The sequence below is a fragment of the Varanus komodoensis genome, unplaced genomic scaffold (assembly GCF_004798865.1).
Source record: "Varanus komodoensis strain SLA01 unplaced genomic scaffold, ASM479886v1 scaffold153, whole genome shotgun sequence".
Classification (NCBI taxonomy): domain Eukaryota; kingdom Metazoa; phylum Chordata; class Lepidosauria; order Squamata; family Varanidae; genus Varanus; species Varanus komodoensis.
In genome coordinates this window covers 240,111-262,317 of record NW_025335445.1, presented here as the reverse complement: position 1 = coordinate 262,317, position 22,207 = coordinate 240,111, and the positions used below count along the sequence as shown (strand labels likewise).

At 68.8% G+C, this 22,207-nt stretch overlaps 3 protein-coding genes across 3 annotated transcripts; all 3 read left to right on the top strand.

Moving 5' to 3' along the window:
- The first annotated feature begins 761 nt into the window (after positions 1-761).
- Positions 762-4,639, top strand: LOC123021028 (numb-like protein). Its single transcript, XM_044425397.1, is given in 9 exon segments — positions 762-887; positions 1,423-1,497; positions 1,843-1,917; positions 2,315-2,455; positions 2,694-2,898; positions 3,332-3,613; positions 3,774-3,941; positions 4,025-4,260; positions 4,262-4,639. Coding segments are annotated over 9 exon segments (1,686 nt in total).
- A 4,060-nt stretch (positions 4,640-8,699) lies between these two features.
- LOC123021042 (basic salivary proline-rich protein 3-like) lies at positions 8,700-10,789 on the top strand. Its single transcript, XM_044425417.1, has 2 exons — positions 8,700-9,105; positions 10,284-10,789. The coding sequence occupies exons 1-2, from the start codon at positions 8,700-8,702 to the stop codon at positions 10,787-10,789; spliced, it is 912 nt and encodes a 303-aa protein (XP_044281352.1).
- Positions 10,790-11,136: 347 nt separating this feature from the next.
- Positions 11,137-22,014, top strand: DPF1 (double PHD fingers 1). Its single transcript, XM_044425394.1, has 12 exons — positions 11,137-11,168; positions 12,863-13,023; positions 13,429-13,536; positions 14,753-14,880; positions 15,181-15,270; positions 17,343-17,421; positions 18,185-18,316; positions 19,964-20,014; positions 20,887-21,006; positions 21,399-21,511; positions 21,791-21,872; positions 21,944-22,014. The coding sequence occupies exons 1-12, from the start codon at positions 11,137-11,139 to the stop codon at positions 22,012-22,014; spliced, it is 1,167 nt and encodes a 388-aa protein (XP_044281329.1).
- The last annotated feature ends 193 nt before the right edge of the window (positions 22,015-22,207 follow it).

Below are 22,207 nucleotides of genomic sequence, written 5' to 3'. Positions count from 1 at the left end.
CCCGCCAAAAGGGGAAACCGAGGCACGTGTCCATTAAGCTCGGGATCCGACACAGCGGGAGCTCCGCAGCCCCTGGCACGCTCCTCTGGGCCACGTGCCCGTCAGCCTGCACTGCACAGAGTGACCCCGAGAGAGCAAGTGGGGGCCGAGGGGGGCAAGAAATCCACATTCACCTGGTAGGAGCAGCAGACACACAGGAACAAACATTTGGAACCACGTCTTTTGACCCAGCAACAAGCTGAGTTCTGTCCAGGGAAGGAAAACAAGACAAGTGTCTTTGATCTTTGTGTACCAAACAGTTGAGGGGGGATGCTCACTTCAAGGAGTATCTGTTTGCCCCCCAACACACTTTTTCACAGCAAGTGTGCGCAGACCCGTGTTAAGAGCCCCCATCACTCCAGCAAACAAGCAGCATGAACAGATGTTTTTAAAGAGAGCAATGACTGGAAAAGCGGCCAGCCAAAGCAGCTACAAATTTAAAAAAGAAACAAACGCAGCGGTTTAATGCTACTCGGGAGGGAGCAGAGGGGGCTTTTGCCCCCGTGTTCAGTCCGCCGTGATGGCGGCTCCATGTGCTCCTGCAAGCGTCTGTGGGGATGGTCCTTTGCGGGGAGCTGGCTTTGTCGCGGCCTGTGCACGAGGGGCGGCAGGGGACGATCCGCCGCCACAGCACGGGTCGTGGCTCACCGGCAGTGGGGGCCCAGCCCCCCGGCCAGCAGGAGTCAGCCCCTCCCTCTGCCCCAGGCACAGAGGGGTCCGCGATGAACAAGCTGCGCCAGAGCCTGCGACGCAAGCAGCCGGCGTACGTCCCGGAGGCGAGCCGGCCCCACCAGTGGCAGGCGGACGAGGAGGCCGTGCGCAAGGGCCGCTGCAGCTTCCCCGTGCGGGTGAGTGGGGGGCGCGGGCCAGGGCCCCGGAGGGGGGTGGCCATGCAGCAGCCCCCGCCCCGCCACGGCCCCGGTTGCACAGCGGCGGCGGCGGCGACGTCGGCCGGGGTCGTGGGCCACGCGGGGGCACCTGCAGCCCCCCGCTGCGCGGCGGGCAGGGGCCGGGCCTCTCGCCCCCGGCCACCCCGTGCTCAGCCCAGGCCAGCTGGGCTCCGCGGCGCGCCAGCTTCCTCCCCTGCAGCACCCACCTCCCTGCTCCTGCCTTTCTGGCGGGGGAACGCACGTGGCATCCGCAGGGTGGGAGACGAAGGGGTGCCTCCGTGCTTCAGCAGGGTGCCCGTTTTCATCTCCAGTGAGGAGCACTGGACTCTGCCGGCCCGGAAGCGTCCCGGCCGAGGCCCGGCTCAGCTTTCTCCCTCAGCCGCAAGGTCCGTCATTCGCTGCCCCGGGAGTTGCGCGAGTCGTTTTCCTCGGTGGACAAGCCGGGGAAGGCGAGGCGGAAGGAGCCCGCCCTAACTCTGCTTCTCCGCTGCAGTACCTGGGCCATGCCGAGGTGGAGGAGTCGCGGGGCATGCACGTGTGCGAGGAGGCGGTGAAGAAGCTGAAAGCGGTGAGCTGGGGCGGCGGAGGCCCTCGCCCTCGGGGGGCCGGGGGGCCGGATGCCCGGGGGTGGGCCCTGAGGGTTGCTCCCCCGCGGGCACCGGAAGCGCCCCCCCGAGCCCCTGCGTGCATGCCCAGCCTCCACTGCGCATGGAGGGCGGGGGGCCAGCAGGAGCCCTGGCCAAGCGAGGGTGGATTGGGTGGGGTGGGGGCACGGGCCCTGCGCCAGTAGGGGGCGCTCCCTGGCTGCTTCCAGCTCTGCTGTCCCGATCCTGTGAAAGCCGCTCTGCAGGTCGGGGGGCGGGATTCCGTGCCACCCCTGATGTGGCCGCGCCTGCTCTGTTTCACCCCACAGAGCGGCCGCAAGTCCGTGAAGTCTGTGCTGTGGGTCTCGGCCGACGGGCTGCGCGTTGTGGATGACAAGACCAAGGTGCGGCATCCCAGCGCGGGCGACCCCGCAGGGAGCGCAGCCGCCCTCGGGCGCCCGCCTGGGCACCCCGGCCTCCCGCAAAAGGTCCCTGGCAGCCCGGCCCGAGGGGGGCAGCAAGCCCGACCCGGCCGGAAGCGGCCTGTGGGGGGAGGACCGGGCAGGCGGCCCCACGGCCCAAGCCGCCGCCTGTGCCAGACCCGCCCCTCTGCCCGCGGGCCTCCTCCCTCTCTGAGGGAGCTCCGCTTCGCCAGCAGCCGTAGTGCAGCAACGCAGGGCGCCCAGAGCATGTGCAGAGTACCGCCCCCACCCACGGAGCGCGTCGCAGGGCAAGGCCGGTGGCTCCTTCACGAGGTGGGAGGAGCGTGTGCCCCCATCTCCTCTGCGTCTCCCTCCCCAGGACCTCATTGTGGACCAGACGATCGAGAAGGTTTCCTTCTGCGCCCCCGATCGCAACTTTGACAAGGCCTTTTCCTACATCTGCCGGGACGGCACCACGCGCCGCTGGATCTGCCACTGCTTCCTGGCACTCAAGGACTCGGTGGGTGGGCCGCGGGGCCGGGCCGGGCCGGGGCTGCAGGGCTTCGTCCGGCACCGGGAGGCACAGCGGCAGCCGCAGCCCGGCAAGGGGCGCCCCGAGCTGTGCCCCGCGCCCGGGCAGGCCCCCCACCGCCCGGGCGGGACCCATGGCCCTCGGGACTTGGCCGGCCCTCTGCACGCCCCCTGCCCCTTCCCGCCCCGCCGGCTCAGCGGCGCTCTCTGCCCTCTCCCCGCCGCAGGGCGAGCGCCTGAGCCACGCCGTGGGCTGTGCTTTCGCCGCCTGCCTGGAGCGCAAGCAGAAGCGCGAGAAGGAGTGCGGCGTCACCGCCTCCTTCGATGCCAGCCGCACCAGCTTCGCCCGCGAGGGCTCCTTCCGCCTGCCCGGCCCGCCCGCCTCCGCCACGCGGCCCTCGGGGGCCCGGCTGCCACCGGAGCGGAAGAAAGGTAGGGCCGGCCGGCCGGGCCGTGGGTCCCGCCGCGGGAACGGGCCTTGCTGGGCAGGCGACGATCCCCTGCGACGCTCCTCTCGTGTGCCGCGGGGGGGCCGAGGTCGAGGCCGGGCGGGGGCACGGCGTGGTCCCGTGGCAGGCGAGAGCCGGTTCCCGCCCCACGAGAGCCCCCCGGTGGGGGCCACGCTTGGCCGGCCGCTGAGGCGGCTGGAGTCCTCGCAGCCGTGGCACGGCTGGAAGGGGGACCGGCCCAAGCAAGGGCGCGCCGAGGCAGCGCTGGGGGGGGGGGCATGGGTGGCCATGCCAGGCTGTGGCAGGGACCCGAGGAGAGCGCGGGGGCTGGCGGCCGGCCACCGATGCATGCCAGGAGCCCCGCCGGGGGCAGCCTGGTGACCTCCGGGCCCTCTCCTCTCCTCTCCTCCCTGCAGCGGAAGCAGCGGCAGCCCCTTCGGCTCCCCCGCCGGGCCCCGCGCAGCCCGGCAGCGCCTCCCCGCCCCAGGGGGCCGTGTCGCCGGAGGAGAAGGGGGAGCCGGGGGGGGCCCGTGCCATTCCGCGCCGCCACGCCCCCCTGGAGCAGCTGGTGCGGCAGGGCTCCTTCCGCGGCTTCCCCACCCTGAGCCAGAAGAACTCGCCCTTCAAGCGGCAGCTCTCCCTGCGCCTGAACGAGCTGCCCTCCACCCTGCAGCGCCGGGGCCATGGGGGGGGCGCAGGTGAGCGGGGGGGGGGGCCTTCCGTGGGGCCCTCCGCGGCGGGACGCAGGCGGCCGGGGGGCTGGGGAGACTGCTGGGCGGCCGCCGTGGGGCCACCCCCCAGCGCGGCCCATGGGGCCCTCTGTGCCCCCCCAACACGCCTGCCCTTCTCTGGTTGCAGAACTCGCCCCGGCATCTGGCGGGGACTCGGACGGCATCACCGCCCTCTGCAGCCAGATCGATGCCTCGCTCACCCAGCCGGCGGGGGGGGAGTCCTCCGGCGGAGCCCCTCCCAGCGGCGCCCTGGGGCACGTCCCGGCGGCAGCGCCCACGGAAGGGGGCAGCACAGGTACGCCGCCCACCCACCACCCTCCCTGGCCCGCCCGCCCGGGGCCCCGCTGCAGGAGCTGACGGTGCCCCCTTGCCCCCCAGGCCCCGCCGCATGGATGGACCCCGCCGTGGGAGCCCCCGTGAGCGCGCCCTTCCAGCCCGGGCACAAGCGGACGCCGTCGGAGGCCGAGCGCTGGCTGGAGGAGGTGGCCCAGGCCGCCAAGGCCCAGCTGCAGCACCAGCAGCAGCAGCCCGCCGTGGCGGCACCGGCCCCCGGCCCCCGGCCCCCCTTCCCGCTGGGCTACGACGCAGCCCCCCCCCCCCTGGGCATGTTCGCGCCCCCCCCCCCTGCCCCCCGCCTTCGTGCCGCTGGGGGCGGCCTACCCTGCCCTGGTCCCCTGCACGGCCGTCCCCGTGGTGGGCATCACCCCCTCCCAGATGGTGGCCAACGCTTTCTGCTCGGCCGCACAGGCCCCCGCCGCCGCCCTGGGGGGCAAGGGGGGGCCCTTCCCCCCGAGCCTGCTGGGCCCCTGCCGGCCCAAGGCCAACGGGTCCGCCTGGCCTCCTGGGCAGAGCCAGCCGGCGCCCCCCGCCCCGCGCCAGGAGCCCCCCGACCCCTTTGAAGCGCAGTGGGCTGCCCTGGAGACCAAGCCCCCCCCCACCATGCCCAACCCTTTCTCCAGCGACCGGCAGAAGTCCTTCGAAATCGAACTGTGACCCCCACGTTCAGTGGCTGGACAATTCAGGCTCCCCCTGCAGCCCCCTTATTAGAGTCTGCTGTGTGTGGCTCGTCTGCTCCAACGCGCCCCCCCCCCATATTTGGACTGCTTTCCGGACCCCCCAGAAAGAGACCCTGCCCTGAATTCCTGGGCTCCTGGCTTTGAACCCACTGTACCCCAGCGCGCAAAGCTGCGTTCCCGGCCCAGGCGACCCCCAGGCTATGTGGGGGGGGGGTGACAGGGAGCGGTGGGGGCCATTTCTGGAGGGCTTCGGGGGGCACTCCTGCCTCGCCTGGTCCCGATGGCGGCGATGCAGAGGCTCTGCGCTCCCCCCCCGACTCCGCCTCTCCCACTTCAACTGGTCTGCATGGGAGGGGAGGGGAGGGGGCAGAGCAGGCAAGCGGCCGTTTCCTTGCCACAGCCCCCCAAATCCTGACATGGGGTGCTGCGGGTTCCAGCTGGCCTGGTGCCACCCTTCCTGGCCTCCCCTCCCCACCTGGGCTTCCCCTTCCCTTTCAGTAGCCAAAGCCGCCCCCCCACTGAGCTCATCTCTGCCTGCAGCTCCCCCAATGCGGCCCCTGGCCAAAGGGAAGGGCACCCCGAGTGCTTGCCCCACCCCGCAAGGGCCCACCGGGACCCCTGAGCGAGAACAGAGTCTGGATCTTGCTCTGGGAACGGGTCGAGCCCCGGCCGGGGTGGGGGGGCTTGGGCCTGCTCCCGGCCTCCCTGTGTGGGCCCAGGGCCCCCGCAGCCGGAGCAGTGCGTGGCCGGCCCCCGCGGGGCGGTGCTGTGCCGGTCTGGTCCCCCCCGGCCCGCAGGCCTGCTCAGCACGGAGTGTGCAGCTCGGTCCCCGGTTTGAGGACGAGGCCAGGGTGCCTCTGAACGGCCGCGCGAGAGACACCGTCCGGCATTCCCCTCTGCCGCGCGGCACCACTGACGCCTGCACCGGCACCTGGCGGCTGCCGTGGCCCCACTGCCGGTGATCGAGGGACAGCCGGATGGGCCCGCGCGCTTGGGCTCACCCCCGGGCTCTGCCAGGGGCTGCAGCGCAGCGGTCAGCGGGGCAGGAGCGGATGCAGAGCCGGGGGGTCCGTGCTGGGGGGCATGTTCTGCAGTCGGCGCTTTACAGTGTTCTCGGCTCCACTGGGTGCTGGAGGCCATTGCTCAGGTTAGGGGCCTCGGGGGGGAGCTGCTCGTGGCGGCCGCGGCGTGGCTGGCCACTCGAGTGAGACGGAAGGTGGGGGCGTGCGGCTTTTCCTGCGGTCCTGCGCCCCCCCCCCCGCCCCCGGGCACTGTCGTCTCTGCTCTGGCTTTCCCTGCAGGAGGGGAAATGAATCTGGCACATGAATTGAGTTTACACTTTTTTTAGACCTGCGTCTCGAAGTCCTATTTCAGAACTGAAGTGGAAACCTTCAGCGGGAGGTGGCACCGCGCTTCTGGCGCGGGAGCACGGGAGCTGTGGGGGTGGGCGGGGGGGCGGACGCACGGGACTGCGGCTGGGTGGCGCTCTGCACGCGGCGGAGCCGGCCCTCCCGCCCAGGGCGCATGGGGACTGCCGGCTCGGTTTGGCACGGGCAGCCCGGCTGCCACGGCAGGGAAGGAGCAGCCGCAGGAGCGTGGGCAGCCGGGTGGACGCCCGGCGGGCTTGACTGGGGAGATGGGCAGGCGCCCCCGAGCTGAGCTGCCCTCCGCTCTTCTCCCTGCGCCCCCCTTCCCGGGCTGAGTGGGCACCGGGGTGGTGCAGCGGAGGGGGATGGATGGGGGGCCACGGGGGGGCGTACCACGCTCCTTCCCATGCCTCCTGGACACAGAAAAGAAGGCGGGACGTTGGGGAAGTATTTTCTATCTTATTTCCAAATGTTTTGTATCAAAGAATCCCACATATTTGTATTATATGAGAACAAATAAAGCCAGTAATATAATAACCAGATCTGGGTGCTGCGTGGGCTCCCCCAGGCGGCATGCGTCTGGCGGGTGTCTCCCCGTGGGCCTTGTCCTGCCGCTCACGCCGCCTTGTTTCCGGGCAAGACCCTGGGGCGCAGGGCCGGAGGAAGAGCCGGGGCGCATGGGCCTGTGGCTTTCCGTGATTGCAAGACGTTCCCTGGGAGTCTGTGGGCTCGACGGGAGGTGCCCTCCTTTGTTGACAGCATTATTTTCTGCTACCTTTTACAAGCTTTTTACAGCCAGGATGGGTGGCGGGTGGCTGGGGACGCTGGGAGGCCTTGCACTGGGCAGTTGCGCGGGGCCCACCGCCTGAGGCACCGAAGCTGCCTCTGGGTGCTCCCGCTTGTGACCCCACTGGCCCCAGAAGTGAGCTGTGGGATCCCAGCTCTCCTCAGGAAGCTGGAGGGGCCCGGCTCCCCGGCCGCCGCTGTGCGCAGGTCTCATTTCTCCTGCACTGTGAAATGAGTCCTGAGCCAGGACGGCCCCTCGGAGGCTTCTCGCTCGGGTGTTTTCCAAGCCTCCGAGGGAGCCGCCAGGACCCGCCTGGGCTAGACTCTGGGGCACCATGGCAACCGGCTCTTCTCTGGCATGAGTTTCTGGGAGCCGGGAGGATGTGCTGTGGCAGATCAAAAGGCCACCGGACGCAGGGTGCGCCAGCCGTGTGGCCTGCTCCTCCCAGCAAGGACCGGTGCCTTACAGAGCCTCAGCCGGGAGGGTCAGGAAGCTCAGAGGGCGCCCTCTGGCGTGGCCAGAGGCCGTGGCATTGGAGGCAGCCCTCTGCCCCCAGCCCTGGCTTTGGGACTCCACTGCGCTCCCCCTCACGTCCCGCCCCCATGGCAAGAGAGGCCTCCTGCTGGTGCTAAGCCTGGCAGCTCCACCAGCCCGGAGACTCTCCCGGGGGGGGGGGGGGTGGCCGGTGCTTGTCGCTGGAGCCCCTCCGGCCCTTGAGAGCCGCCCAAGGACTGCACTGAACCTCACGCTGGGGCAGCGCAGGGAGGGCTTTTCCCTTCCTCAGCGCAAGCTTCCCAAGCGAGACACACTGGGGCCAGGCTAAGTGTTGCGGAGATGCCTGAAAACCGCCGGACGAGCATAGGGGAAGCGCGCCAGGCCAGCGTGGAAGTGCACAGACGGCTCTGGAGCAGGCAGAAGCACCGCCGGCGGGCCTGGTTCCAGCAGCGCTTCAGCGGAGGAGGCACCTGCTGGCCACGGCGTCTCTGCAGACTCCCTCGGGCTTCCGCCAGGTTGTGGCTAATGAATCCCGAGCACGGATCACCAGGAAAGGCCACCGGGAAAAGGGGTGCTTATCCAGTGCAGGAGAACCAGTGCCGCAGAAGCAAGATGCAAAATGGCTGTGACAGAGCAGAGACCAGGCGGAAAAGAGCAGTGCCACTGAACAGCCCGACCGCCGAGTTCTTCAGGAAAAAGCAACGACACGCTCGGGCAAGAAGATACTTCAGCAATCCTGCGCGCAGAAGGTTTGGGGCTTGTTGCGGAGCAGAAGCTGACTGGGTAGACGTGTGGGTCGTGCCATCAAGCCCTCTTCCACTTACGGGAGCCCCAGAAAGGAAAGGCCTCCAAAATGGGGTGGGGGGGGGCTCAGCTCTTCAAGCGCAAGGCTCTGGCTTCCTTTCCAGATTCAGTCCCTCTCATGCGTGGGTTCCTTTCCCGTTTGTCTCTTGCCTGCGACTTGGCCTGGCATGGTCATCTTCTCCAGGGAGTTTCCTTCTCATGATGCGTCCAAAGTACGACAGCCTCACTTGGGTCACTTCTGCGTCAAGGAAAGCTCTGCCTTGTTCGATCCGGGACCTGCTCGTGTGCCGGGATTCTCCTGGTCCAGGCCGCTTCGCCCGCAAGCACTCCTCCCGCACCATCTTTTGGATGCATCCGTTTTCATCATGTCAGCTTTCTCCACGTCTGGCCTTCACAGCCATACATGGAGGATTGGGAGCGCACGCTTGGGTGATCTTAGCCTTGGTCTCTCATAAAACAGCCTTACACTCGCAGAGAAGCACAATTGCAGATCACGGCTAGACTGCCTCGGAAGAGGATTCCAACCAGGTCCTGCAAGCACGGGGTGGGCAAGCGATCCCAAGTGAGCCTGAAGGAGGCCACAGATGGGTGGCCGAGCTCCCCTTCCAAGGGCCGTGGCACCCAAGGGCGCAGCCAGATTGCTGGGCTCCCAGGCCTCGGACACGAAGCGCCGGGCTGGAGGAGCAGGAGGCAGACCTGGGCTGAGCGGCTGTTCCCGCAGAGCCGCGCAGCACCCCTCGCCCCAGCCCCGGATGGCCGCGTTGCGCGGCGGGGGAGCTGCCCGCCAGGACGACCTCGCGGCCCCGCGTTCGCGTCCCCGAGAAGGCGCAGGCTCGGCCCGCGGCCCTCGGCCGTGCAGGGCCTCCCCCTGCGCGCCCGTGCAGCCGGCCGCCCGCGGGCCGGCGGAGCAGAGGGAGCCGCCTCCTGCCGGGGCGCCCTCGGTGCCGGTGGTCCCGTTTGTGCAGGAAACAATGCCCGCTTGCAGCGACGGTAATCCGGGGCGCGCAGCCCCACCCGCGGCCCTGCGCACCCGAGCCAGCGGGCGCCGCCATCCGTTCGCCACCCCTCACCCGCCCCTTCCCGGGCAGGCATCTGGGGGCAGCCCCGGACCGACGCCCGGCCGCGGGCGGGCAGGGAGCCCCGTTCCAAAGTGCGAGGACGCTCCGTCCCGAGACATGCCCCGCCGCGGCCGGGGACGGAGCAGCGCAGGGTGGGGGTATCTACTCAGAAGTAAACCCCACTGGCGTCAATGGGTCTTACTCCCAGGTAAGCGCACAGGAGCAGTTCTAGGCAGGTTACCACAAAACCATTCCTGCTCCCGACATGGGGGCTGCTGGAGTCCGCCCTGCCGCGCCCCGCATCCCCTGCCCGCCTTCCATCCGGAAGACGACGAAGCTGCTGGCCTACCTTGTCGGGCCGTCGCGAGGAAGGACGACTCGCACGCCTCTGGGAGCGCGCCAGCGGCGCTCCCGGGTGGCTCGCGGGCGGGCGGGCGGGCGGGCGGGGCGCGCCTCCCAGGCCCCACCTGCTGCGGCGGGGCGAGCGCAGGGTCAGCGCCGCCCCGCTCGGCTCGGCTCGGCTCGGCTCGCGGCCGGCCTTTGGCGACCCGCGCTGGAGCCTCTGAGCACGTGCAGAAAAGCTCGCGAGCAAAGTCGGGCCGGCCGGAGCGTGTCGCGGGAGCCTCGCCGCTTCTCCTCGCAAAGGGGCCGCCGCGCTGGGGCCTCGTTTCAGGCGTGGGGAGGCTGCGGCTGTGCGGCCCCAGATCCGCGCGGGTTAATGGCGGCGGGGCCGAAGTCCGGCGGCGGTTCGGGAGGCCCCGGACCAGCGAACGAAGGATGTCGACAGGGACTCTGAGCCTGTGCAGAGTATCCCTGTGCCAGTTCGCTTTCCGACCCGTGCGAGTGCTGGAGCGCAGGTGGGCGAGCCCCACCGGGAGGCTGCGCGGCCGGCCGGCCTGCCTGCGGGGGCGGCGGCGGCGTGGACCAGGAGGGGCTGGGTGTCCCGCCAGAAGACGCTCCCTCCCTCCCCCCCCCTGCACGCGGGGCCCCTGCTGCCGGGGGGAGGGTGTAGGGGAGTGGCCGCGGGGTCGCACGGCATCCGGGCGCCCAGGAGCCCGAAGGGAATGTCCCGCCCCTGGTAAGGGGCTCACGGACCTGGGGTTGCTCCAGGCTCGCCCAGAAGCAGGAAAGGCGCAGGGCTCGGGTCGTCCCGCAACCCACTGGGAGGCAAAGGCACTCTGCACGAGGCCAGGAGCACCTTCGCCGCCGCCGTTACGCGTGACTGGCCCTCCCGAGGGTCCCTTGTCCGGGTCTCGACATCTCGACACGCCCCGGGAGGCGCTGCCGGCCAGGGGCGCGAATTGCCCCCTCGGGGGCAGTTGGAGGGGCCGATCCGGAGCCTTCGCCCTCCCCGCCCAGCAGCCGTACCCGAGGCCGCGGTGGAGCGCCCCCTCCTGGCCCCCCCGCACCTGCCGCGGAGCGGGGGGCCCCCTCGCCTGCCTCCGCGCCGGGAAGGCAGCTGCGCAAAGCGGGGCGTTGCGCTTCGCCGAGACGGGCGTCCACGGCGGGGCCGGGCGCCCCCTCCCATTTCCTCGGTATCCCGCGCCCAGCCTCCGTCCCTGTGGAGGGAGGTGGGCCTCACAGCTGTCAAACGCAAGGCCCGCCGGGAGCTGTAGTTCCCTTGTGACAGCTGCCTGGCATCCACCCTGGCTCTTAAAGAGCCTGCGAAGGAAGGAGGGGAAATAATGCAAAAAAGAGAGAGAAAAAGAAAAAGTGGGGGGAGGCTCCTGTGAAGCCCAGAGACTACATTCCCCATGGTGCACCGGGGCTCAAAGGAACCGGACTGTGATTGGCCCCCCCCACCCTGCAGGCTGCTGGAGAATGAATAAAATTGTACAGTATATTCTGATGTGAGAGGTTAAAAAAAAAGGAACGAAAAGAAAGAAAGAAAGAAAGAAAAGGGGGGAATTCTCTGCCTCTCCGCCAGCCCGGGCAGGCTGAGCGATCCTCGTGCCGCACCAAAATGGCCACAGCTGTGCACAAGCCTATCAAATGGTGAGTGGGCACCCCACATCTGGGGGCGGCGTGATCCCCCCGGCAGGCGTGGGGGCGAGGGGGGCGGCAGGGGATGCCTGGATGCTCGCGCCCTCCCTCCCTCCCTCCCTCCCAGCGCGGATGGGCTCGCATGGCCAGGGACGGGTTCAGACAGCCTGCCATCTGGCTGGGGGGGGCGCGGGGGGAGAGGCGGCGGTGAGGGGCCGGGCTGGGAGAGGCTGGCTCGGCTCGGCTCGGCTCGCCTCCTCTCGCGGCCAGCACAGATGCGCGAGCGGGGGCCCTGCCGAGGCTCGTGGCTGGTGGACATCGGGGTGCCAGGGTGTGCGTGCGCACGCATGTGTGGTGGCCGGGCGGTCGCACGGACGCGTGCCTTGGGAGAGACCACGGCCGCGGGCGGCCCCATGTTTGCATGCGGAGGCATGTGCAGAGCGCCCTGCCTGGGCGTGTGCGCGCTTTCCTCCCGCAGCCACCGAGCCGGGTTTTGCCAATGGACCGGAAAGTCCCAGGGAAGCAGGCCAGAGCGGGGTCCTCTCCGGGGCTGCGGGGTGGGATCTCTGGGGTGGGGCTCCATTTCCTCCCCTCCCAGGTCCCCCATGCGCTGGAGCTGCTGCCCATCCTCCAGGCCAGGAAAGCTGCCCCCACCGGGTGGGCCCTTTTCAGGGTTTACCTTTTGAAATTCTGGTTTCGAAAAAGCCACTCACACACATGCTCCACGACACCCCTCAGAGGAAGGCCCAGCCACTCACCTCAGGCCGTTGCTCAGTGGCAAAGGGAGCAAAGGCCCTTTGCCTATGGACAGAGGCACTCTTTCTTTATTACTGTCACGCCGAGCCTGAGGCATGGCCTCCACGTCAGGGCCGCTGGAATAAATGACGCCCTGGGCACTGGCTGAGGTGCTTTGCTGGCCAAGAGATCCAACGCAGGAGTGGGGACTGGGGTCCTCCTGGCTCAGTTGGCGGCTTGATGCCCCCCTCCCAGCCTCGCCCCCTTCCCCCAGTCTCGCCCTTGGAGCGGGCTCCTCCGAGGCCAAGGCCCTCCCTCTGGCCAGCAGCGGCTCCTTGCTGTGGGGCAGGGCAGGCGCTGCGCCTCCTGCCCACAGACCGGCTTCTCCCTGGCATCGGAGCCCCTTTCTCTGCTGGCGCCGTTCAGCTCCGCTCTTCTCGCTGCAGCAGGTCAAGGCAGAACCCTGTGGCCCTTTGGCGATGGGCAGCCAGTTTCTGCTCTTCTCTGTTGCCGCTGTGGGTGGGGACTCTGGCCCTGTCTCCTTGGCCAACCAGCTTCACGCCGCTTTTTGGAACTGAGAGGACTTCCCCTCCCTGCTAAATCACTTTGAAATGCAGCCTGCAGTCCTGAAACCCTTAGCAAGAGGGAGTGCTGCAGAAATGGACACAGCCCCCCCGAAGTGAGCGCATTGCCTCCGTGCTGGTGTTTGAGGGCGTCTCCTGAGCGATGGGACTGGGCCCTAAGAGAGAAAACCCCACAGGAGCCCCTCCAGAGCGGCCTGCAGGAGCTCACCGCCAGCTTGAGCTAAGCAGCAGCAGCGCTGCTAGAGTGCAGCTGCAGGTCCACCAAGGCGCACGTCACGGGAGGGCAAAGACGTGGGTCGCGGCTCAGGGATCTGCGGGCGTGCGAGGGGGCCTCGGGGCCGGCCGGGGCGTGCGAGGGGGCTCAGCGCCGTGGCCTTGCCCTTGCAGCCTGGGCGAGGATTTCTACCGGGAGGCCATCGAGCACTGCCGCAGCTACAATGCCCGGCTGTGCGCGGAGCGGAGCATGCGCCTGCCCTTCCTGGACTCGCAGACGGGAGTCGCGCAGAACAACTGCTACATCTGGATGGAGAAGACCCACCGGGGCCCAGGTGGGGCTGCTGCTGCTCTATGAGGCATGCCCCCTGTGCTAGGCGCTGTACGTAGTGCTGACCCTTCTCCAGAGGCCTTGCGGTCTGTGCGTGTGCCCAGAGGAGGGTGTGGAGGAGGGAGACGGAAAAGGGGCTACATGGAGAGGAGGCAGCGAGAAGGATGCCAGCAGCAGTCGGGTGGAGAGGCAGAGCCGGGGGCCTGAGGAGGCGAGGAGCCGGAGGCGGATGTGCGGGACGTGGGCCTCCTCGACCGCGGCCTCGCCGTTCTTCTCCCCGGGGCCCCAGTGGGATCACCGCGGGCCTGGAGGGGAACAGCCAGCACGCGGGCTGGCCTGGTGCTGGTGGATGAGGGCATCAGGCCCTCCCGACTTCCTGGGCGCACTGACGCCCCTGCCTCTCTTCCAGGGCTCGCCCCAGGCCAGATCTACACCTACCCAGCCCGCTGTTGGCGCAAGAAGCGGCGGCTGAACATCCTGGAGGATCCACGGCTGCGGCCGTGTGAGTTCAAGATCGGTAAGAGGTGGCAGGTGGAAGATCGGCGTGGGAGGGCAGGGGTGGTACCCGGGGGGGGAGGGTCAAGCGCAGGCCGTGAGACGAGGGGGGTAGGCCAGGCCAAGACCCTGCTGCCCATCAACCGGGCTCGAGCTGCCTTCCCTGTGGCGGCTCCTGGGCGTGAGGTGCGTGTGCTTCAGCTCCAGCTCAGGAACAGAAGTGGGGCGAGTGGGAAGTGCAGTGGCACCCCGAGAGCAGCCTCCCCTGCCCTCGCCCTCCCAGGGGAGCTGGGCAGCCCGGAGAAGCAGCCGCCGCTGCATGAGGCTCTGCCTGCAGGCGGCTTCAGGCCCTGGGTGCCAGGCAGAGCAAGGCAGAGGAGCTTGGCTAAGCTGAGCGATGCAGGCAGAGGAGCCCAGGAGAGGCGTGATCTTGCCAAGGTGTGCTTTTAAGGGGAACGGAAGGGGCGCTTCCCCGGCTGCCAAGCATGCGAGGCCTTCCGTGTCTCCGTAACCTCGGAGGGCTGCTGCCACCCTTCGGTGGTTTTCACTGGGTGGACTGGGGTTGCCAGTGCGGGGGGGGGGGGGGATGCAAACGGTGCAAGGCCGCAAGTGCCCCAACCGCTGTCGCACTTCAGCATCCTGCCTTCACTCCCGTCTTTGGAGAAGCTTTTCAGCTTCTGGAACGGGGGAAAGCTGTGCCAGAGCTGGCGGAAAGCAGGGTGCCTGGGGAATGCCAGAGATCCAGCATGGGATTCCAGGAAGACTGGGCTTGGCCCTCGGGCCGGTGGCTCCGTGCCCTGCCCCTCAGGGCTCGCGGGCCCAGCTGCAGCTGCTGCTCTCACCAGACCCGGGTGACATGCCGGCCCCAGAAGCGTGTCTGGGTGGGAGGTGGCTTTGACACGCATCCTCAGCGCCTGGGTGTGGGTGCTGCTGCCCGTGGGAGACCCCTGGGACGGACACAAAGCAGCCCCCCCGCCCTGCAAGGATGTCTGATTCACTGAGTGTGCTGAACGCCACCTCTGCCGGCCCAGGTGGTGCTGCCCACAGTCCTCGGGGCTTAAGAGAGCCCCGGGGCCTCCAGAGCCCTTTGCTGCCCGTGGGCTGGCAACTGGGAGCAGCATCTGGCCAGCTGGGCAGCAGTTCAGCCTGGCCAGCGGCCGCCAGTGGGGAAGCTGCCAGGGAGGCACTTGGGGACGGGCGCCCTTGCCTGAGCTGGCCCTTCTCCTCCCCCACGACAGACTGTGAGCCCCCCCTAAAAAAGGAGGGGGGGCTGCCCGAGGGCCCGGTGCTGGAGGCCTTGCTCTGTGCCGAAGCCGGGGACAAGAAGCCGGAGCTGAAGGAGGAGGAGCTGGTCCTGGACTGCCCGGTGAGCCCCGTTGCGGCCCCGGGGCTGCTGGGAGGATTGTCAGCCCCCGGCACCAGGGGCCCTGCCCCCTTCCTGCTGCGCGTGGGGAGGCCCTCGCAGGCTGGGGCACAGTGTTGGGGGTGCCTGGGGGGCTCCGTGTGCGGCTGCCTTCCCCCTAAGCTGCTCAGAGCCTTGGCCAGCCCTCCTGGGGCACGGCCCTCCCCCCGCCACCATGGGGAATGGCACAGGCCTGGGGCCGCACTGAGCGGGCACAGCCGCCCCTCTCACCCCTGCTGGGCCCTCTCGTGGGGTCTGTTGCAGAAGGCGCCGATTGGGGAATTCCTGCATGACTTGGACACAGATGACCTGGAGGAGGACGCGCCGCGCCGGAAGAACAAGGCCAAGAGCAAGGTGCGCCCGGCGGGTGGGGGGGCAGGCCCATGACCGAGGAGGGCGGAGGTGCTGCAGCTCTGGCACACGCGTCCCGCTTCCTGGCTACTTTCCAAACTGTGTTCAGAGCCACTTGCAAGAACAGCAACTAAATTGTCAATAAACACCTCTAACAAACACTTAAGAGATGTAGCAAAAGCATTTCATGATCTGCTACTGGAATCCATGCAAGCAAGCGAACGAAAAAGCGTGGCTGTCAAAGCTTCCCTGAATGTTGGGAAACTTTCCGCTCGCAAAGCACCCCCCCCAGCAAGCACCCGCCCTTCGCCAGGAGGCACTTGTGGGACCTCTGCCAGCCCCAGCGTGGGGCCCTGCTCCCTCCGGAGCCGTCTGCCGGGCTGCTCGTGCCGCCCGTGGGTCGCAGGCACTCCGGGCAGGGGCGGGGAAGCGGTCTCCAACACAGTGCAGTGCCGGGACGAGGGACCTGCCTGCAGCCGGCGCGGCCAGCAGCCTTCCCCAGCGAGGCCGGCTGGGCGTGGAGGCCCCGGCGGTGCTGGCACGCCCGGGAGGCTGTGCGGGGCTGGGAAGGGGCTGTGAGCTGCCCTGGCCGGAGCTGCGACTGTGCGGCTGGTCTCTCCCCGCCGGCAACCGCCTGCTGCTCCCTTCGCGGAGGGCAAGGGGCCACGTTCTCGACCCTCAAGGCGAGACCTCGCTGCAGGGCTCAGCCCCTGCCCAGAGCTTCTCGGTGCCGGAGCACAAGCAGGAACGGCAGCAAATTCCTCCATTCGCCACGCACCTCCCTCTGCTCCCTGGGATGTGGCACCTTACAACGGCTGCTTGAGGGGCCAGCCCTGGGCCTGGAAACCAGCGCAAGAGCCACAGCCAGCCCCAGCCGTGCCGGGAGCACAGAGGCAAGCCGCCGCCTGTCTGGCTGCCCAGCCTCAGGCACCCCAGGCCTCCGTGCCCCAGGCCACACGCTTCACCTCCCCCCATCCAGCCCTCCACCTCTGAGGCTAAAGGAAGGACTCAGAAGAGGTCAGCTCCTTTAGGGCTGGCATCTGTCCGAATCACAAGCCTTAATCTACACGATGAACTGAAAACAGGAAGGGGCGCTTCAGGTTGCAACACGTGCTCCGAGTTTGCCCTTGCCTTTCTTCTCACTCTGCTTGGGTGTTTCAGCCTTAGCTGGCTGGCAATTCTGCTCTTGCAAAGCTGAGGCGATTCGTCTTCGTTAGAATGAAGAGGAGCTGGGCTCTTGCACCGGGCTCAGGACCACTTTGCAGCTCAGCTGTTGTGCAGCACACCGGATTAATGTGGGTCATTACTGGAAATATTAACTGGGAGTCTTCATGCAAAAACACAGTCGCTCTTTGCAAGAGAAGTGAATCAGAACAGAAGCCATTTTCTCCGACGGATACTATGGGAGTGTAGAAAGGGTGAAAGACGGGGAGGCAGCCGCCGTGCGGAGCAGCGGCAGCAGCGGGAGCATGGCCTGGCACGCAGGAGGGCTGGTTCTGGTCCCGCTGGGCAGCCGCTGCCCCTCAGCCCAGCTCAGCTCGCATAGTCGCTGTAAGAATACAATGGAGTGGAGAAGAACTCTGTAAGCTGCACGGGTTCCTCGCAAGAGGAGAAAAGGAGAGAGATAAATGTGATCTAACACTAACAGCCATCTGGGGGCTGGGAGGTCTCCCCTCCAGAGGCATGGCCCCCCTTCCTGAGAGCTTTCCGGCACAGCTGCCATCCCGGCTGCAGCCGGCAGAGCTGCTGCGCCATCTCCAAGCGCTCCGGGGCAAAAGCTGCAGCCCAGAGGGCACCCTGAGCAGTGAGGGCAGGGGAAGGCGCTGCGCTCAAGCGGATCCGTACCATCCTGAAAGTCTGCAGGATGGGGTGGCCGCCTTGCGGCTGAGAGCGGAGAGATGAGGCTGGGCCACTGGAGGGCGGGTGGGCGGCTGCCGTGCCCGTGGGGCACGGGGAGCCTGCCAAAAGGCCGGCCGGGGGCAAAGGCCAGAGGTCCACTGCCAGCCCAGCGTGCCCTCATGCTTCCTCCGTGGGGCCTGGGAAGCAGCCTCTCACCGCCCTTCTCCTCCCTGCAGGCGTATGGGATTGGTGGACTGCGGAAGAGGCAGGACGGGGTGTTGCTGGAGGACCGGGACAAGCCCTACGTCTGCGACAGTGAGTGGTCTTCGGCGGCCTCAGCTGGGCAGGCCGGGATGTGCAAGCGGCAGGGCAGCCTTCGCCCTGCGGGGGTCCGTCCCACCACCTGTGGAGGCCTGGCCTGGCTGCCCCTCCTCCCAGTCCAGGCGGGCGGCAGTGCTCTCCAGGCGGAGGCGGTGCTGCAGGCCGGGCAAGGTGTGGGTGCCCCCCATTTCCCCCTCCATCGGCCAGGTGGCCCAGTGCGGCCAGGCCTTTGGTGTGGAAGCTGCCTGCCACCGGAGGTTTTCTGATGGCCCGAGTGCGGTTTGCTCTGTCTATTGCTGAGCTTTTAACTCTGTGTCTCTACGTTGTGCCGAGGTGTTGGTTTTAATCCGTATTTTGTCACTTCTAGCCACCATTCCCTAACCATGCCGAAAGCGGTGCTCTGCTGATCGCTCATCATGGCCAAAGCACCCGGGGCGGGGGTGGGGGGTCCCATGGGGTGGCACTTTGCCTCAGGTCCCGGAAGGGATGGGGTGGAAGCGGTGCTCAGTGGGGGAAGACACAGCAGCACGTGAGTCGGGGGGAGCGTGGCCACGCCCAAGGGGACCGTGTGCTCTGCGGCAGAAGCGGGGGGGGGGGGGAGACCGCCAGACGACTGTGCAAGGGGAAGAAGGTCCCTCGTGGAGGGGGCTTTCCACTGCGGGCCCCCGGCTCCTTTCTCTCTTTGGGGGCCCGGCTCCCACTCCAGGAGGGCTGCCAGCCATCGCCGCGTACATCTGGAGCTTCTTTCTCCTTTCAGTTTGTGGGAAGCGCTACAAGAACCGCCCAGGGCTGAGCTATCACTACACACACACACACCTGGCTGAGGAGGAGGGCGAGGAGGGACCCGAACGCCACACCCTGCCCTTCCACCGCAAGAACAACCACAAACGTGAGTGCCCCGGCCGCTTGCCAAGGCTCGCGCACGGGCCCCTGGCCGGCCTCGCACTGGAGCTGCGGTGGGGCGGCCCCGGCTCCCCCTCGGCAGGCGCAGCCGCCGTCCAGGCTTGCCTCCAGGCAGGGCGCTGCTCGGGCGTCCGTCTGGCTGAGACGGATGGGATGGGGCCGAAGCGGCTGAGCTCGCTCCGGCCAGGCTGCTTCCAGCGACAGAAGAGCCTGGAGCCAGCCGAGGACTCCGGTGGGGTGTCGCGGTTCCGTGAAGAGGCGCAGAAATAGCAAGCCGTGCCAGGGAAGCGACAGAGGCTGCCGGCCGGGCCACCCTCCAAGGCTCTGCGGAGGCTGCAGGAGGCTAATGGGCCTGCGGGCGGGGAGGGCCTCGCGAATCGAGGGGCGGCCGGCGTGTCGGCACCTGCCTTGCGCGTAGAGGGGCGGCTCCGTGCCCGGGACCTGCGCTAGGCCCTGCCGAGCTCGGCGGACGCATCGGCTCCGGCGCCGGCCTCAGAGGGTCCGCCTTCCCGCCGCACGGGCAAGCGCGTCTCAGGGCCTGCGGACCGGGCGCGGGCTGGGGGGCACGGGCGCGCGTCGGTCGCCCGTGCGGAGAGGGGCCGTCCGGCGCCTCCCCACCGCGCGGCGCCCCCCGCTGGCCGGCGAGGAGCCCGTCGCCTGCCGTCGAGGGGGCGCGGGCGAGGCGGAGGCCCCGGCGCAGCGGAGTGGGGAGATCATCCCGCCGGCCCATGTGCGGGGCGGGGGCTGCGCGGCCCCCGGCGCCGGAGAGCCACGGATCCGCGGGGGCTCTGCGGGCGGGCGGGCGCGCGCAGAACGCCCCGCCGCTTGACGGAGCCGCGCCTCTCGCAGGGGCCCCTTGCGCGCCCGCCTCCTCCCGGCCGCCTCTGTGCGCGCTTGTGTGTGGCTGCGGCGCAAAAAGCGCCGGAGGGGGGTGCTGTGCGCAGGTGGCCTCCCGGTTTTTGTGTCGAGGAGAGGATCTGGCGCAAGGGCCCGCGAGAGGGTCCCCGCCCCGCAGCGCCTCCTGGGCTCCCAGGCCGGCGGGGTGGGGGAGAGCGGGAAGGCGAGGCGGCCAGGCGAGCCCCCCCTCCGCCCCTCCCCAGCTCCCACATCCCATCCGTTCTTCTAGCCAGTTGCCATGGAGACCGGTGCCTGCTGATGTAGTCGAATCTGCACAAAGGAGCGGGCGTGGGGGAAGGGCCGCATCGGAGACTGTCCCTGGGGAAGAGGGCCCAGACGCCTGGGTCCCCCGCCCCAGAGGCGCCCGCCGCCCCCGCCTGGAGCGGGGCCTGTCTCTCGCGGATCCCCGGGCTTTCCGCAGAGCAGAACAGCTCCGTTCTCCGCTCCGGAGGTTTCCGCCCTGGGAGAGCGTTGCCTTCCTGTGCCAGCAGCTCCGTTGCCCTTAGGACGCGGGATCCCGCCTCTCCACTCTTCGCGCTCCCGCCGCCCCGCATGCCTTCCTGCGCTCTCCTCATGCATTCGTGTCTTTGCCTGCTCATCGGTTCATCCAGGTCCGCAGAGATATTTTTCACACAAGCCCTTCCACATCCACACTAGTTTGCCATTCAAAAATCTAGGTATCTTCCATTTTCCCTCTGTGCTTATTTCCATGTTTTGCATTTCTGGCTCTCCCCAGAGTTTTACAAAGAGCTGAACTGGGTCCCAGAGAACCAGCGCAGGCACACAGGTAAATCCCACAGCAGCCCTGCGAGGTTTGAGGCGAAGGAAGAGGTGGCCCTGCCGGCCCCCGCCTGGGCAGCCCAGCCCGTCTGTCCCCACCTGCCGGGAGAGGCTGCCCAGCCGGCACGGCCTCGTCTTCCTTGCTTCGGTCCCCCCTTTCCTGCCTTCAGAGGGGCTTCTGCAGGGTTGTGCTGCGGCATTGGGTGGGTGGAGAGGAAGGCGGCCCCGGGTGTGCTTAGAGAGGCCCCCAAGTCCAGCAAGGAGCCGGCCTGCGCTCCGCTTCCAGGAAGGGCAGATTCCCTCAGGAGAACGATGCAAAATGTGCGGCTGTTCCTTTGCATGATGCGGTTCCGCTCGTGATGCTATCCTCGCGTCTTTCAAACCATTTGGAGCATGTTGGCAGTTGATGGAGGAATAGAAATGGGCGGCTAGGGTGAGCAGGAAGACTGCCGAGGGCAGTGTCTCCTCGGTCCTGAGGGCTAGAGACACGGAGCCTTTTCGCCGGTGAAGCCGGTGGCCTCGTGCGAAGCCACACAGGCACCTGCACACCTGCACAGTCGGGCGTGGCTTCGGCACGTATGCACGGCGCACCGGGCCTCGGCGGGACCGCGGCCTGGCCGCTCGCGCTCCTGCAGGAGGGAGCGAGAGTGGCCGGGGGCTCTGTCCTGCGCGGGGGCTCTGGCCACTGCGCCGCAGCACGCGGTCCGGGCATGGCGCCGCTCTCACGCGGCGGCGGAAGCGCATTCTGGGACTGGGCGGGCACACGGGCGGGCGGGGGTGGCTGGGTGTGGGGTCACCCCAGGCGGGGAGGCGTGTGTCGGGCGCAAAGGGGTCTGCGCAGCCCACCCTTGATTTTGGCCTCTCCTTGCTGTTTTGCAGCTAAGAAAGCTCCGGACGGCACAGTCATACCAAACGGTTATTGTGATTTCTGTCTAGGCGGCTCCAAGAAGACCGGCTGCCCGGAGGATCTCATCTCCTGCGCAGACTGTGGGCGCTCCGGTGAGTGGGGTGGGCCGCAGGCGAGGCTGTGGCGGCCTGGAGACGGGCCGCCAGGGCACCGCCGTGCCTCCCGGAGAAGCCCCCGCAGCATGAAGGGAAGGGGCCCCGTGCGCCGTGGGAGAAGCGAGGCTGCCCCACCCTCGCCCGCCGGGTGCTGCTCGGGCCTTGTCGGGGTGCTGCCCTCCCCCCGGCACTGCTCCCCAGGACCCAGGCCAAGGGCCGCTCACGGGAGCCTTGGCTCCGCCCCAGCTGCGCTGCCGCCCCGTGGCCCGTTTGCCCCCGTGAAGGCAGCCCACAGCCGCCTCCAGCCTCCGGGGGGACCCCGAGGACCCGCGGGTGGGGAGCCAGGAGGGCCCCCCCGGGCTCACGCCGGCCGGCTTTCCCTCCGCCAGGGCACCCCTCGTGCCTGCAGTTCACTGTGAACATGACGGCGGCCGTGCGGACATACCGGTGGCAGTGCATCGAGTGCAAGAGCTGCAGCCTCTGCGGAACCTCCGAGAACGACGTACGTGAGCCGGCCTGGCCTGGGGGGCGCACGGGCCCGGCCCCCACAGCCTCCAGCCCGCTCCCGAGCCTCTCAGCCTCTCGACCCCGGGGCCGGGGTGCTGCCTGCGGGCCGCGGCCCTTCCCCACGCTCCACGAGCCACGAGGCGCCCGTGCCCCTGGCCCCGAGCTGCCCCGGGCTGTGGGAGCCCCTGCGGGCCGGCGGGTGGGCAGGCCCAGGCCGCTCGGAGGTCGGGGCAGCCCGGCCGCCCCGAACAGCCTCTGCGCCGTCTCTCCCCAGGACCAGCTGCTCTTCTGCGATGACTGTGACCGGGGCTACCACATGTACTGCCTGAGCCCCCCCATGGCCGAGCCCCCCGAAGGTGAGGAGCCCGACGGGGGGAGGGGGAGGCCCCCGGCCCGGGCAGACCCTGACGCCGCCTCTCCCCCACAGGAAGCTGGAGCTGCGGCCTGTGCCTGCGACAGCTGAAGGAGAAGGCCTCCGCCTACATCACCCTGACCTAGGGCCGCGTCCCCCGCCCTCCCGCTCGGCTGGCCCAGGCGCCGCGCTCGGCCGGGGCAGCGGGGGGCCGGTGGCCGGTCCGGGGGCTCCGCCTGGCTCGGGAGCAGCACCACGTCGCAGCCCGTTGGGTCCGCAGGACCCCTCCTCCCAGCAAGAGGACCAGACCTTCTGCCCCACACCTTTGCCCGGACCCCT